Source organism: Borostomias antarcticus (assembly GCF_949987555.1).
Source record: "Borostomias antarcticus genome assembly, contig: scaffold_736, whole genome shotgun sequence".
NCBI lineage: Eukaryota > Metazoa > Chordata > Actinopteri > Stomiiformes > Stomiidae > Borostomias > Borostomias antarcticus.
Window position 1 is genome coordinate 2,501 of NW_028175953.1, and position 15,111 is coordinate 17,611.

The window sequence follows — 15,111 nt, forward strand, 5'->3', positions numbered from 1 at the left end:
ATACAATGGTTCAGATCAAAACGTTGACAAAACTAGCACTTTTGAGAAAGTCTGATAATTGCTCTACCACCGTTTTGGTCATACAATGGATGTGGGTGGGCACCTTGAAAAATCATTCAAAAACATGTTAAACTCTCGATTTCAAAGACAGCGTGCTTGGGCACGCTGGCCTGGAGGCTCGCGGGGGGAGCAGGGGAGTTGCTCAATTCTCGCTGCCCGCGCGCCTCCTGACTGCCGAACGATTCGGCTGTGAGCATTTGATGACGTGTAGTGGAGTTCCCGCCCCCTCTCCCTACGGACGATCCATTCTAGCATCAGCCATGTAACAATGGTCCCACAACGGAACCTCGAAGACATTCCAAATCACAGGTCACAAAACCTCTGGGATCCAAGATGGAGTCCCAGTTTCTCACGCTCTACATGATGAAGCAGGCAACTGGCGGCTCATATACCGTACTGTACGTACTGCGGGGCTGGCTCATGGTGACGGACTCTATGAAGTTCTGCGGGGTCATGTACAGCTGGCCCTCGTACTCCACGGAGCTGAACATGTGGAAACGGTACTCGTGGGAGGACATGTGCACGTCCCCATCCTCCAAGTCCAACAGCGCCTGGATACACGCGCACGCATGCACACACACACGCACGCACACACACACACACAACCAAACAAAACAACACAGAGTTGGTTCACTCACTGTATTGGGAATATTGAATAATACTTATTAATAATAATAATTTCAAGACCGCGAGTGAGGGTCTTTTATTAGCTACATGGCAGTGATACACACAAATACACAAGCGAGTGAGCAGCCACACACACACACACATCTGCGGTGGAATTTATCCTCTGCATTTCTCCCATCCGAGCTGTCCTCCTCCAGGGGCAGCCAAGAGCAGTGGGCAGCCTCGTCAGTGGCGCCCGGGGACCAAGTCCGAGGGCTCAGTGCAACATGCAAACTCCACCCAGAAAGGCCCGGGAGATAGACAGCCCATGCAGGAATCAAACCCAGGACCTTCTTGTTGTGAGGCGACGGTGTAACGCACCGAGCCACGGTGACACCCATTTATCACAACAATAAATAATAATTCACAATAAATCAGTGTCTCTCTCTCATTCTCCGCCTCTCCAAAGACAATACTGATATTAATACTGAACTACTGTACGTGGAACAGTTCCAGAGCCCTTGCTATGAGATGCATCAGCAATGTATTCTTAGCAGAAGCCGTATTTAGGTCTCGCGCCTTCATCATCTATAAATAGCAGCACCTCTGGCTCGAGCAGAGCGAGCTCATTAGCATAAACGCAAGAATCCACTGCGCAAAAAAAGCACCGGATGTGATTAAACCAGAGGCTATATTTAGACTAGATCATAAACCATAAGTTTAGCCCCTTTGGCGTAACGTTCAATTTGCATACAAAGGAGGTTCATTCATAAATCTTTCATATTTTGAGGGAGTTGAGTTTACCAGGCCCGGGCTCATGGAGGTAGTAGGCTAGTCTATTACCGAAGAGCGGAAATGTAAGACTTTTCCCCTCAATATGGCTTGTGACCAGGCATGCCCATATATGGAAATTCTGGAAATATCGCTCTCAGATCGTGGGAACAAAAAAGTAGCCCGTCATTCTGGCCAAAATAACGGATGATTTGAATCACGCGGACCATCATGGATTAGATTAGTCCTAGGTCTACGTGTATTTTCCATTACAAAAATAAAAAAAAACGTAATCATGAGTAGGCATATATGAGGAAAACGGACGTTTGTTCCAATACACAACAGTGTTTATTAGACTATCTAGATGACGCGGAGGGATATGAGATCCCACATCAAAGCCCTGCGCGTGCGTCAGTGTGTCAGTTCAGCACCAGCTCGAGCGGAGAGCGCCCTTCCTCGCGCGCCTCATGTCCTCGATAACAACTCCAGATAATACTTTTAATAATATTTTTTTTACGTGTTTCCTTTGTGAATGACACTATGGTGCGAAATCAGACAGAAACGTAGGCCCGACCAGAGCACACTGTCACTGGGTGGGTTCAAACCCAATTTCCGAAAGGAGGAACACAGCGGAAAACAGACGTCCTCCGACTTTCCTTTTTAACCCATTCTTGAGTAAATAGGCGAGCTGCCCTTATGTCAACAACACACTTTCGAGGATCCCGCAATTACGTAGGAAAGTCCATAGTTCTCACAGCGCATACTAGAAGATTTGTTTTCTTTCCTTATTAGGCTATGTCTATGCCATAGACTACGGCTATTATATTGTGGATTAGGCTGTTTGGGAGACGTCAGGGAGACGTTCAGATTCAGTTCACGTCTTAATAACGTCCTGAACCCCGTTTGTACGTCTGCTGGACCCCTCAATATTCAAACGTCTGGCTTGGACCCCTCTAAGACGTCTGTGGACGTGCAGAACGGGTTCAATATCTGAACGTAAAAAAAAAACTAGCACAGCCCAGAGCAGCCTACCTTCTCCTTCGCAGCGACAGCGGGGAGGGGAGGCAGCAGATCCCGTCCGCCTAGGCTGCTGCAGCCCACCCTCTTCCTGCCCGGGTCGCTGGAGAAACAGACCGCCACGGCTCCTCCGGCCGCCGCCAGACACACACCCACAGCGAGGCACCGCCGTGTCCTCCCCCCGGGTACGGTCCGAGCACCGAGGAGCTCGCTCCGAGGAGCGGACCACACGCTGAGCCTGTTCACCACAGCTGCCAGTCTGCGAAAAGCGGCCATTGCTGTTTGCTATGATGATAGAATGTATTATTGCACAGAACGGCGGATTCCGTGTTTCATGTCATCGCGAGATGTCGAGGTCTCTCTCGCGCTCTCTCACCCTGGCTCACCCGAGAGCTCCGAGATTCAGCCGGTTTACCGGAGCAGATGAGATGCTCCGCTGTGTTTGCGGTATAACCTAACCGCGTGAATGATTCTCTCTGAAATTAGTAGGCCTAAAAGAAGTCAGCTGGGTGTTCATTATCTTTTGTTGGAGTCAAGTGAGCTAGGCTATAGCCTACAGTGTTGACAGTGACTCTCATTGCATCTAGCTGATGCAAATTCAGACAAACCCACATTCAAATGATAGCCTACTGGCTAGATGACAGGTTAGGCTACAACAACATGCGGGCTATGTTTAGGCTATTGCAACATGATTCTGTGACCCTATACTGTTCCACAGTCGTATTAAACCAATCATAAACTAAAACGTGGAAAAAAAGTTTGGAGTTTAAACGTGAACTTCTATGCCCAGTCGAGCTTGAATGACTGTGCACTATATATTCGTTCACCATCAAAGAAAGCAGTAGGCCTATCGAGGGAGACGGATATTAAAAGAACAAAGATGATCAACAGCCTTCGACTCATTGCATAATGGTTGATAACATCGCTCTCTGCTAGGCCGGTGGGGTTATCCAGGCTCTTTGATGGCTGCCCCACCTGCTCACGTTAAAGGCTCCGAGCGGGTTTCCCCCTCTTCACGCCTTTTCAAGGTTAGGAACAGATCAAACGATCACGTTTTATAACCTTCTCTCCGCGGAGAGATAGAGCCGCGCCGGAGAGATATAGTTGGGGGAGATCTATAAATGTGACCCTGGCAACGATTCGTCCCACGACCAATGTCATCACAGGAATTTGGCACGTAATTGACGTCTTCATTGTGGCGCATCATCGACCCCCCCCCCCCCCCCCCCCCAACCCTTCTTCTTCTTTCCTCCCTCGCGCGCATCTGGATTGACCCCCCCCCCCACACTCCATCCATCGATTTAGTTTTAAAGGTATTTTTTGGAGGGGAATCATAAATACAAATGAGCCGAGGGAAGCCGAGCGTCCCCGAGGGGGCCGGGGTTGATAAATGACCGGGGCGCGGAACGGTCTCCAGGCCATTTAACAAGCAGTCGATTCCTACACACACGCACGCGCACACACACACATACACATGGGCTAGTGGTGGTAGCCTATCCGGGCTATTCAGCCGGACATAATGCATTCCGCATTCACTAGTTAAGGCAGGCAGGGGCCACACACACACACACACACACACACACACACACACACACAAACACACACACACAAACACACACACACACACACACACACAGTCGTCCCGTCGGTAAACTGTTTTAAGAGCACAAACTGGCCTGTGAGTTTATATTGGTGTTTTTCATGGTGTTAAGTGTCTGGGGGTATTTTGAAGACTGAATGTTCAAACAGGTATATAACCCCCCCACCCCCCGCTCCCTTTTGCGTTAGTCTCTATAGCCCTCTCTCCTCACATAAGATCTCTGGACTTTGATCGCTCCTGTCTTTGATTCATCCCTCCTGCTCCTCTCTCTCTCCCCCGCTCTCTCTCTCTCTCTCTCTCTCTCTTTTCTCTCCTTTTTAAAGACCACAATTAAGACAGGCGCTGTTCAAAGGCGGCGAGGAGATCACTGGGGCCGTTTGACAGTCAAGTGATGTCGTTTGCACAGATGTGCAGGCGCGCGCTTATTAGGGGAGGGGTTGAGGGGGGGGGGGGGGGGGGGCGGTTCTGATTCTTAAATCCAGCAGCCCGACCTGGATTACAGAAAACGATTGTAGCCTAATAATTCAACATCTGTGTGTGAAAATTAGACAGAGCTTTTCTGCTGCCATGTCTCTCGTTGGGGAGGGGGGGGGGGGGGGCTGAGGTTATAAAGCAATTTGGTAGGCCTGTCATAGTAATAGGGTTTCATGCTGTGTCACACACACACAGAAGCGCACACACACACACACACACACACACACATACATACACACGCGCGTCGCTGCTGCAGGATAAAGCGCTCTTGACAGTGAGTGCGATTCTTAACTCAAGCGCCGCCCCTCATCCTTTCTTCCCCCCCCCCCCCCCCTTCCTCTCCTCCCTTGCCTCTCTCCACCTGCCATACATCTCACAAACACACACACGCACACACACACACACACACACACACACACACACACACACACACACACACACACACACACAAACACACACTCGCGCTGGCTGCCCTAGTGCACCAAACCCCTCGGAGCTCGGGAGAGCAGCGTAGTCTGGAGGCTATAACGTTATTGCGCATTCCCCTGCTACAGCGAGGAGCGAAACAACAACCACAACTACAACAACATCAACAAAACCTCCATGAAATAGGCTACCGCGTTTCATTACAGGACTAACTCCCGCTTTTCACTTGTTCTATATCTGTTTTTCACCTCAAGTAATCTCGGTACAGTAGGTCTACTTTTCATGATCCCCCGTGTGATGCCGGTGATCAGTGAACATCAAAGGTACGAGGGGACGATCAAGGGACCGGGGCGTACTGTTTCAAACGGAGAAATCTATAAAGAGCGTCATTAGCATAAAAGGCAAGAGGGTTCATTTACATACGGAATATATTTAAAGTGGGACTCCCTCCCGGTGAGACTCGCACTCTGTCATTTGAACACGCGCAGCGAACAGCACGAGCACCGAGCACCGAGCAGGCGACCGCATCAACGGCTCGAGGGAGGAAAACCGGAACACACCGGAGGAGGAGTACCGACAGGCTGGGGAAACGCGGAGCAGTGGAGGGAGTATCCCGGGAGCACGTGCCGAACGGGAGGACCGATATTAACGCGGATGTAAATATAACGGGGCGCTGCAAATAACCGCAATCAGTGACTGCGCAAAACACACATTCACCTCCGCACGCGCACGCACGCACACACACACATCACCGGAGGATTTCTCATTGAGAGAGAGAGACAGAGACACAGAGAGAGAGAGAGAGAGGCGCGCGCACACACACACACGCGTTAACTTTTCTCCCGGTTCGAGGCGGCTGAAGCTTGCGCGCGAGCCGCTCCGTGGATCCGGTGAGTGATGGGCGAAGTGGGCAGCTTCTCGCACGGTCTGGACAGCTTCGGCCACGGTTCCCATTTCGTGCTGACCCCGTCGGGGGACTCCGCCGGGCTGATGGGCGTGGGGGGAGAGCACCTCGTCTCAGCCGAGCGCCTGTCACGCAGCACGCCGTCGGACCTCACGCACCTCCGGGGGATCCTGCGCAGGAGGCAGCTGTACTGCAGAACGGGCTTCCACCTCGAGATCCTGCCCGACGGCACCGTGCAGGGCACGAGGAAGGACCACAGCAGATTCGGTAAGAAGCCTGACTGCAATCTACACAACGTCGTTACAGCTCAGTTATCACAGTGTTATAGAACAATCATTTATATCACTATTTTTCTTAACACCATTTATATCACTATTTTTCTTAACACAATTAATGTACATAGGCTGTATATATATATATTTTTTTTACAGCACACGTTGTCCTTAAGGGCATATATGTGTTTTTGCGCTACACTCATATTCGATATTTCTTCTCGGTGTTTGCACATTTCCCCACACACCCCGTTTCCTCTCTGCAGATTAGATTAGAGGCGAGCGATCCCGATAACAGCTCTGATATCAGACTAAAGAACAGGGTTCGGATTAAGCACACGGGGAACTAGGCTGGGCTACAGAACACTACACAACACAATGACTGGCCAACATGCCTTTGAACTTTGGCGATCCGTCTTGACAACAAGACGGGTCTTGCGAGAGAGAGAGAGAGAGAGAGAGAGAGAGAGAGAGAGAGAACATGGTCATTTTAGGGTGCCATCAAGGTTTCTTGCCCTGACGTGCCGACGGCTTGTTGTGATATCAGCCACCGTCGTGGTGATGCAGCCCGTATGCGTTGTGATGGCGACTTGATGACAGGCTAGGCTGACGCCGTGTGCGTGCGCTGTGGTCTCTAGCGATCACTCCTGCCTGCCTGTGATAGGCAGGCCTGTCCATTTGAATCCTGTCTTTATTCGTGGACGGCAGGTGTGAAACAGCGGGTATCGTGATGATGATGATGATGAAGACGACGGTAGTAATGTGTTTTGCACCGTGCAGGTATCCTGGAGTTCATCAGCCTAGCGGTTGGCATGGTGAGCATCCGAGCGGTGGACAGCGGTCTGTACCTGGGGATGAACAGCAAGGGAGAGCTGTACGGATCTGTAAGTATTTCACCCACATCCACTACTGCAACCTCACCCAAACTCATCCAACCTGATCCAACCTCATCCAACCTCACCCAAGATCACCCACACTCACCCAACCTCACCCAACCTCATTCAACCTAACCCAAGATCACCCAACCTCACCCAACCTCATCCAAGATCACTCAACCTCACCCAAGATCACCCACACTCACCCAAACTCATCCAAACTCATCCAAACTCACCCAACCTCACCCACACTCACCCAAACTCATCCAAGATCACCCAACCTCACCCAAACTCATCCAACCTCATCCAACCTCATCCAACCTCATCCAACCTCATCCAACCTCACCCAAGATCACCCACACTCAACCAAGATCACCCAACCTCACCCATACTCAACCACACTCACCCAAGATCACCCACACTCACCCAACCTCACCCAAGATCACCCACACTCAACCAAGATCACCCAACCTCACCCAAACTCATCCAACCTCACCCAACCTCATCCAACCTCATCCAACCTCACCCAAGATCACCCACACTCAACCAAGATCACCCAACCTCACCCATACTCAACCACACTCACCCAACCTCAACCACACTCACCCAACCTCACCCACACTCAACCACACTCACCCACACTCAACCAACCTCATTTTACCTCATCCAAGATCACCGAAGATCACCCACACTCATCCAACCTAACCCAACCTCACCCAACCTCATCCAACCTCACCCACACTCAACCACACTCAACCACACTCACCCAACCCACCCAACCTCATCCATACTCACCCAATCTCACCCAGCCTCATCCAACACAGGCTTACTGTCGTAGGTTTTTCTGTGTGTGTGTGTGTGTGTGTGTGTGGGGGGGGGGGGGGGTACACAATGTGCCCAGCAGGTGGCACACACCATACATACACACAGGCAGTCACTCAATGTGTGCGTGTGTGCTTGTGTGTGTGCGTGCGCGCGCCCATGTGTGTATGGTGGAGTTTGTATTGTCATCGACACAGTGAGATCACACACTGCACTGTTGCATAACAATCACTAATCACCTCCCTCCCTCCCTCCCTCCCTCCCTCCCTCCCTCCCTCCCTCCCTCCCTCCCTCCCTCCCTCCCTCCCTCCAGGAGAAGCTGACAGCGGAGTGTGTGTTCAGGGAGCAGTTTGAGGAGAACTGGTACAACACTTATTCTTCGAACCTCTATCGCCACGGGGACAAAGGGGCCTTCTACTTCGTTGCCCTCAACAAAGATGGCTCCTCACGGGACGGCACCAGGTCCAGGAGGCACCAGCGCTTCACACACTTCCTGCCGCGGCCCGTCGACCCCGACCGGGTACCGGAACTCTACCGGGAGGTTCTGGGACAGAGGTGAGAACCGGAGCGCGGGGGGGGGGGGTTGGGGGCTGGGCTGTGAGAGAGGGGAGGGTTTTCCTACAAGAACGAAGAACGAACCAGGAAAGGAACTCTGTGACTGTGGAACCCTACAGGGCTCTCCTGACCCTGGAGGACTCTCCTATGAAGAGTCTGTCTGTCTGTCTGTCCTCTGGCTCCTCCTTCCTCCCACCTTTCCTACGGAAACAAAATGGAGGAGTGGTTGCAGAGACAGGGCAGTGGAGAGGTGGAAGCTGGCCTCAGGCACACGACGGGTCAAAGGTCACCGGCTACATAATGACCCCCCCAAGTCCTCGTGGCCAGAGAGGCAGGTGGACCGGGGATAATGGAGTACGAGGGCTGATTAAATGGGCCTTGTTGCCCCCGAGGGCGAGCTGGCGGCCATCTTTGTTTTGGGAGTCAGTTTGAAGGGGACCACCGCCGGAGCTGCTGACGTCATCTTCCCGGGACGGTTCCTCATTGGCCAAGGAGAGGTTGTGATTGGCTGATGTTGGGAGGAAGAGAAGAAGAATGGGAAGGTCTTCCAGTGGAGGAGGGTGGAGGACTTCTTGTGGGTTCTTCCTGAGGTGGACTATCGTGTTCTAATGGAATGTTCTAGAAGCCTAGTGAAGGAATTCTGTTCTGTGACTGCATTCTATATCTGACAATACGCATGGGACTGACTAAAGGAACGATCAAAATCCTGTTTCACTTTTTCTTTATTTATGCATTTTTCTGGGAAAATATATTTATTTTATATATTTATTTATTTTGAGAATATATTTTTACAGGTATACATACAATATAATACCAAAAAAAAGTAAAGAAGCCCTGAGAATTGAAAGATTTATTTTGTGCCACTCTGTAGAAATGCATCCATGTGTCCTTATTTTAACTGACTGAAGAAAGTATTTTCCTAGAGGTTTGTGGACAGTGTTGGGTGTGGAAACCATGCCCTCGTCTACTCAGCTGGGTTACCAGGGCCACCATGTTCCTCTGCTTTGTCATCAGAGCGCGCCTGGTTTATGTCATCACTAACAGCCACCACTGAAAATCACTGAGGAATAAAAACAAAATAGTTGAAATGGAACCGCTGCGTCTGTGTGTCCTTCTCATATTCACAACACACTTTATTCTGTGATGCTGCCTTCCATTCGTCTGGGAAGTGGTGAGGTGGGGAAATGCTAATAAAACAGTCTTACTACAGTTTCACTTAGTCACACAGGGAGCAGCCATCTTGTTCATGGCTTGCAGAGCTAACTGGGGGTATAGTAGGGTCGAGGGGTACGAGTTCACCAGCCCAGAAAACAAGTGGTGAGGGGCGTTCCAGTTAAAACTCTAGTATCTTGTGAGTCACGACTTCACGAGGCAAATGGATCCCATCATTAGCTGACTGCTCGTGTCTGGTAGAGACAGGAGGGACACGTCCTCACGAGCTACCGGAGGACGGGCTTTGAGCCGAGAGCAGGTTGGGATCGGAACCCCCGCGATGATGAGGTCATCATCCAACGTTCCTCCCAGGCGACTCGGCCGGTACGCGGCTCGCCCCTCGCCGTCCCCGAAGAGGCGAGCGCCGGATGAGGTAGACGACAGGAAAGGGAGGAGTGATGAGAAACGCCGACGGATGAGTCAGACGGGCGAGGTGGGGACGGGGTGGGGGATCTGTCTCTCCGGGTGCATTGCAATCAATTGGAATCATCTCTTGAAATCCCAACCCCGCCTGTCTGGAGAGCCAAGGGGTTTAAATCAAGCGCCCCCCCCCACCCAGACGTTTCAGACACTATTAGGCCCATAGAGGGGTAACAGCAGGCTCTATCTCTGATACCACCCATGCCTAACCCCGGCACGGAAGGGCTTTGCTACATTGTGTCTGGCGTGAGGACACACACACACGCACACACACACACACACACTAGAGAGACCCGCATGCCCTAGCTAGGGGTTCTGTGTTGGAGGGAGGAGAGAGGTGTGGGGCTGAGTACCAGCATGGAGAGATGAGAAGAGAGAAAGAAGGGCACACACACACACACACACACACACACACACACATTAACACGCACATACCTCTCTCTCTGTCTCTCTTTGAAGATGTTTTTGTGGCTGGGTGGGAGGATATGTTTGAGTTGAGTCACTGTGTGTGCGTGTGTGTATGCGTGTGTGTGTGTGTGTGTGTGTGTGTCTCCGATAGTGTCTCAGAAGGTGTGTGATCTGTGAATCTGTGTGATGGTGGGCCAGGGGTTCTCCTGACTAGGAGCATGTCTGACTGATGTGGGAACAACAGTGTGTGTGTGTGTTTGTGTGTGTGTGTGTGGGGGGGGGGGGGGGGGGGTTCCCCTCATGGTCGGAAACCAAACAGCCCGGGGACGACGCAGGCAGAACCCTGCTGGAGAAGAGAGGAGAGAGAAGAGAGAAGAGAGAAGAGAGAAGAGAGGAGAGAGGAGAGAGGAGAGAGAAGAGAGGAGAGAGGAGAGAGGAGAGAAAAGAGAGAGGAGAGAGAAGAGAGGAGAGAGGAGAGAGAAGAGAGAAGAGAGAAGAGAGAAGAGAGGAGAGAGAAGAGAGGAGAGAGGAGAGAGGAGAGAAAAGAGAGAGGAGAGAGAAGAGAGGAGAGAGGAGAGAGAAGAGAGAAGAGAGAAGAGAGAAGAGAGGAGAGAGGAGAGAGGAGAGAGGAGAGAGGAGAGAGAGAAGAGAGGAGAGAGAAGAAAGAGAAGAGAGGAGAGAGAAGAGAGGAGAGAGAGTCTGCGTTTGTCTGGATGCTCCTGCTTCTGTTATTACTGCTGACAAAGACAGATGAGCCACACTTGTTTGTGTATGGAGAGAGAGAGAGAGAGAGAGAGAGAGAGAGAGACAGAGAGAGACAGAGAGAGACAGAGAGAGACAGAGAGAGAGAGAGAGACAGAGAGAGAGAGAGACAGAGAGAGAGAGAGAGAGAGAGAGAGAGACAGAGAGAGACAGAGAGAGAGAGAGAGACAGGGAGAGACAGAGAGAGAGAGAGAGAGAGAGAGAGAGAGAGACAGAGAGAGACAGAGAGAGAGAGAGAGACAGGGAGAGACAGAGAGAGAGAGAGAGAGACAGAGAGAGACAGAGAGAGAGAGAGAGAGAGAGAGAGAGAGAGAGACAGAGAGAGACAGAGAGAGACAGAGAGAGACAGAGAGAGAGAGAGAGACAGAGAGAGACAGAGAGAGAGAGAGACAGAGAGAGAGAGAGAGAGAGACAGAGAGAGACAGAGAGAGACAGAGAGAGAGAGAGAGACAGGGAGAGACAGAGAGAGAGAGAGAGAGAGAGAGAGGGTTTCAGCGTCGGTCAAATATTTTCTGTGTGTGTGTGTGTGTGTGTGTGTGTGTGTGTGTGTTTTTCCGCTCCGACAGCTGTGGAAGTCAGTGATCTCTCTCTGTTCATGTCTCTGGCTACGGCCGCCTGCACAGGTGTCCCTCTGCACACACACACACACACACACACACACACACACACACACACAAACACGTCTCTGCGTGTGTCAATGTGAAGGGACTGAGTGTGTCTGTCCCTCTCCTCTGTCCCAGAGATGACGGACATGGTCCATGTTGATACCTGCACACCTCAAACAGGTGAGGCCTACTGTCCTGTAACACCATACCTGAACCTGTTCAATCCTTACTAATGGGTTTATATAGCAGACATGTTTAGAGTGGACTGCCCTGAGACCCTGGTTGTTATATCTGCAAAAGAGCCTCAGTCCAATACAGACAAGACACACTGACCCAGGAAGAACTGGTCTGGTTTAACATCCTGACCCAGGAAGAACTAGCCTGGTTTAACATCCTGACCCAGGAAGAACCTGGTTAAACATCCTGACCCAGGAAGAACCTGGTTTAACATCCTGACCCAGGAAGAACCTGGTTTAACATCCTGACCCAGGAAGAACTGGCCTGGTTTAACACACTGACCCAGGAAGAACCTGGTTTAACATCCTGACCCAGGAAGAACCTGGTTTAACACACTGACCCAGGAAGAACTGGCCTGGTTTAACATCCTGACCCAGGAAGAACCTGGTTTAACACACTGACCCAGGAAGAACCTGGTTTAACATCCTGACCCAGGAAGAACCTGGTTTAACACACTGACCCAGGAAGAACCTGGTTTAACATCCTGACCCAGGAAGAACTGGTCTGGTTTAACATCCTGACCCAGGAAGAACCTGGTTTAACATCCTGACCCAGGAAGAACTGGTCTGGTTTAACATCCTGACCCAGGAAGAACCTGGTTTAACATCCTGACCCAGGAAGAACTGGTCTGGTTTAACATCCTGACCCAGGAAGAACTAGCCTGGTTTAACATCCTGACCCAGGAAGAACTGGTCTGGTTTAACACACTGACCCAGGAAGAACTGGTCTGGTTTAACACACTGACCCAGGAAGAACTGGTCTGGTTTAACACACTGACCCAGGAAGAACCTGGTTTAACATCCTGACCCAGGAAGAACCTGGTTTAACACACTGACCCAGGAAGAACCTGGTTTAACATCCTGACCCAGGAAGAACCTGGTTTAACATCCTGACCCAGGAATAACCTGGTTTAACACACTGACCCAGGAAGAACCTGGTTTAACATCCTGACCAAGGAAGAACTGGCCTGGTTTAACACACTGACCCAGGAAGAACCTGGTTTAACACACTGACCCAGGAAGAACCTGGTTTAACATCCTGACCCAGGAAGAACCTGGTTTAACATCCTGACCCAGGAAGAACCTGGTTTAACATCCTGACCCAGGAAGAACCTGGTTTAACATCCTGACCCAGGAAGAACCCTGGTTTAACATCCTGACCCAGGAAGAACCTGGTTTAACACACTGACCCAGGAAGAACCTGGTTTAACATCCTGACCCAGGAAGAACCTGTTTAACATCCTGACCCAGGAAGAACCTGGTTTAACATCCTGACCCAGGAAGAACCTGGTTTAACATCCTGACCCAGGAAGAACCTGGTTTAACACACTGACCCAGGAAGAACCTGGTTTAACATCCTGACCCAGGAAGAACCTGGTTTAACATCCTGACCCAGGAAGAACCTGGTTTAACACACTGACCCAGGAAGAACCTGGTTAACATCCTGACCCAGGAAGAACCTGGTTTAACATCCTGACCCAGGAAGAACCTGGTTTAACATCCTGACCCAGGAAGAACTGGTCTGGTTTAACATCCTGACCCAGGAAGAACCTGGTTTAACATCCTGACCAAGGAAGAACCTGTTTAACTCCCGTCTGTCATTACTGGTGGAAAACACGTCCACAGACAAGATGTCTACAGAAGCCAATGTCTTAATCATAGTTCTTATCTACTGAGCCACAAACCCAACATGGTGAAATATATCACTACAAATTACACACACACACACACACACACACACACACACACACACACACACACACACACACACACACACACACACACACACACTGCTGGGCAGAACCTTAGATAGAACTACTGTAACAGTTAACCGCAAGAGAATTTCATTAAAGGTTTATTAAAAAAATAATTAAAAAAAAAAGTCCATGCAAACAGCACAGGAGGGGATTCAAACCAGCAACCCCCCTCCCCCTCTCTCTCTCTCTCTCTCTTCTCTCTCATCTCTCTCTCTTTCTCTGTCTCTCTCATCTCTCTCTCTTTCTCTGTCTCTCTCTCTCTCTTCTCTCTCCTCTCTCTCTCTTTCTCTCTCTCACGCTATACCAGGGAAGTAATTAAAACAAGTGAAGCTAAATTGAAGCATAGTGAACTCATCTCTCACACTCTCTCTCTTCTTCTTTCTCTCTCAGAACACAAAACACACACACACACACACACACACACACACAAACACACACAAACACACACACACACAAACACACACACACACACACCACACACACACCCTTCCCCCATCGATACATCAGCCAGGCACTATCGATCGGATGGAAGATTTCTCTCTGTGCAGCGGGGCGCCAGTGTGTGTGTGTGTGTGTGTGTGTTTCTCATATGTGTGTGTGAGTGAGTGTGTTTTTGTTTCTCGTGCATTTGCACAGTGTGTTTCTGTAGAGTCTGTGCTGTAGTGTGTGTGTTTGTGTGTGTGTGTGTGTGTGTGTGTGTTTGTGTGTGTGTGTATCCTGGAATGTCTAATACAGCTGCAATTTCACTCAAGCTCATTTAGGCTAGTCTGCCCCCCTCTCTTTCTCTCCCCCCCTCTCTTTCTCTCCTCCTCCCTCTCTTTCTCTCCTCCTCCTCCCTCTCTTTCTCTCTCTCTCTCTCTCTCTCTCTCCCTCTCTCTTCTCTCTCATCTCTCTCTCTTTCTCTCTCTCGCGCTATACCAGGGGAAGTAATTAAAACAAGTGAAGCTAAATTGAAGCATATTGAACTCATCTCTCACACTCTCTCTCTTTTTCTTTCTCTCACTCCCCCTCTCTTTCTCCCCCCCTCCCTCTCTTTCTCCCCCCCCCTCTCTTTCTCTCCCCCCCCTCTATTTCTCTCCTCCCCCTCTCTCCCCCCCCCCTCTCTTTCTCCCCCCCTCTCTTTCTCTCCCCCCCTCTCTTTCTCTCCTCCTCCCCCCTCTCTTTCTCTCCTCCTCCCCCTCTCTTTCTCTCCTCCCCCCTCCCTCTCTCTCCTCCTCCCTCCTCCTCACCTAAATCTCTATCCATCTTGCAGCAGAGTAATGATTTTAACTAAATGAGAATCTTGCTGCTCCCTTCCTTTGTTATACCGGATCAATGGGACTCAGTGTG

At 50.6% G+C, this 15,111-nt stretch overlaps 2 protein-coding genes across 2 annotated transcripts in view; one reads left to right on the top strand and one right to left on the bottom strand.

The window, feature by feature from the left end:
- Window positions 1-2,730, bottom strand: part of LOC311328984 (calcium uptake protein 3, mitochondrial-like) — a gene marked incomplete at both ends in the record, with an annotated part of 4,786 nt that extends 2,056 nt beyond the window's left edge. Inside the window, 2 exons of the mRNA XM_084462871.1 lie at window positions 467-611; window positions 2,470-2,730. Coding sequence (XP_084318997.1) covers window positions 467-611; window positions 2,470-2,730 — 406 coding nt within the window. The remainder of the gene's footprint in view (window positions 1-466; window positions 612-2,469) is intronic.
- A 3,121-nt stretch (window positions 2,731-5,851) lies between these two features.
- On the top strand, window positions 5,852-8,382 carry LOC311328985 (fibroblast growth factor 20-like; the record flags this gene model as incomplete). Its single annotated transcript, XM_084462872.1, has 3 exons — window positions 5,852-6,125; window positions 6,911-7,014; window positions 8,141-8,382. Coding segments are annotated over 3 exons (620 nt in total), but the record flags the coding sequence as incomplete, so codon positions are not given.
- Between the last annotated feature and the right edge of the window lie 6,729 nt (window positions 8,383-15,111).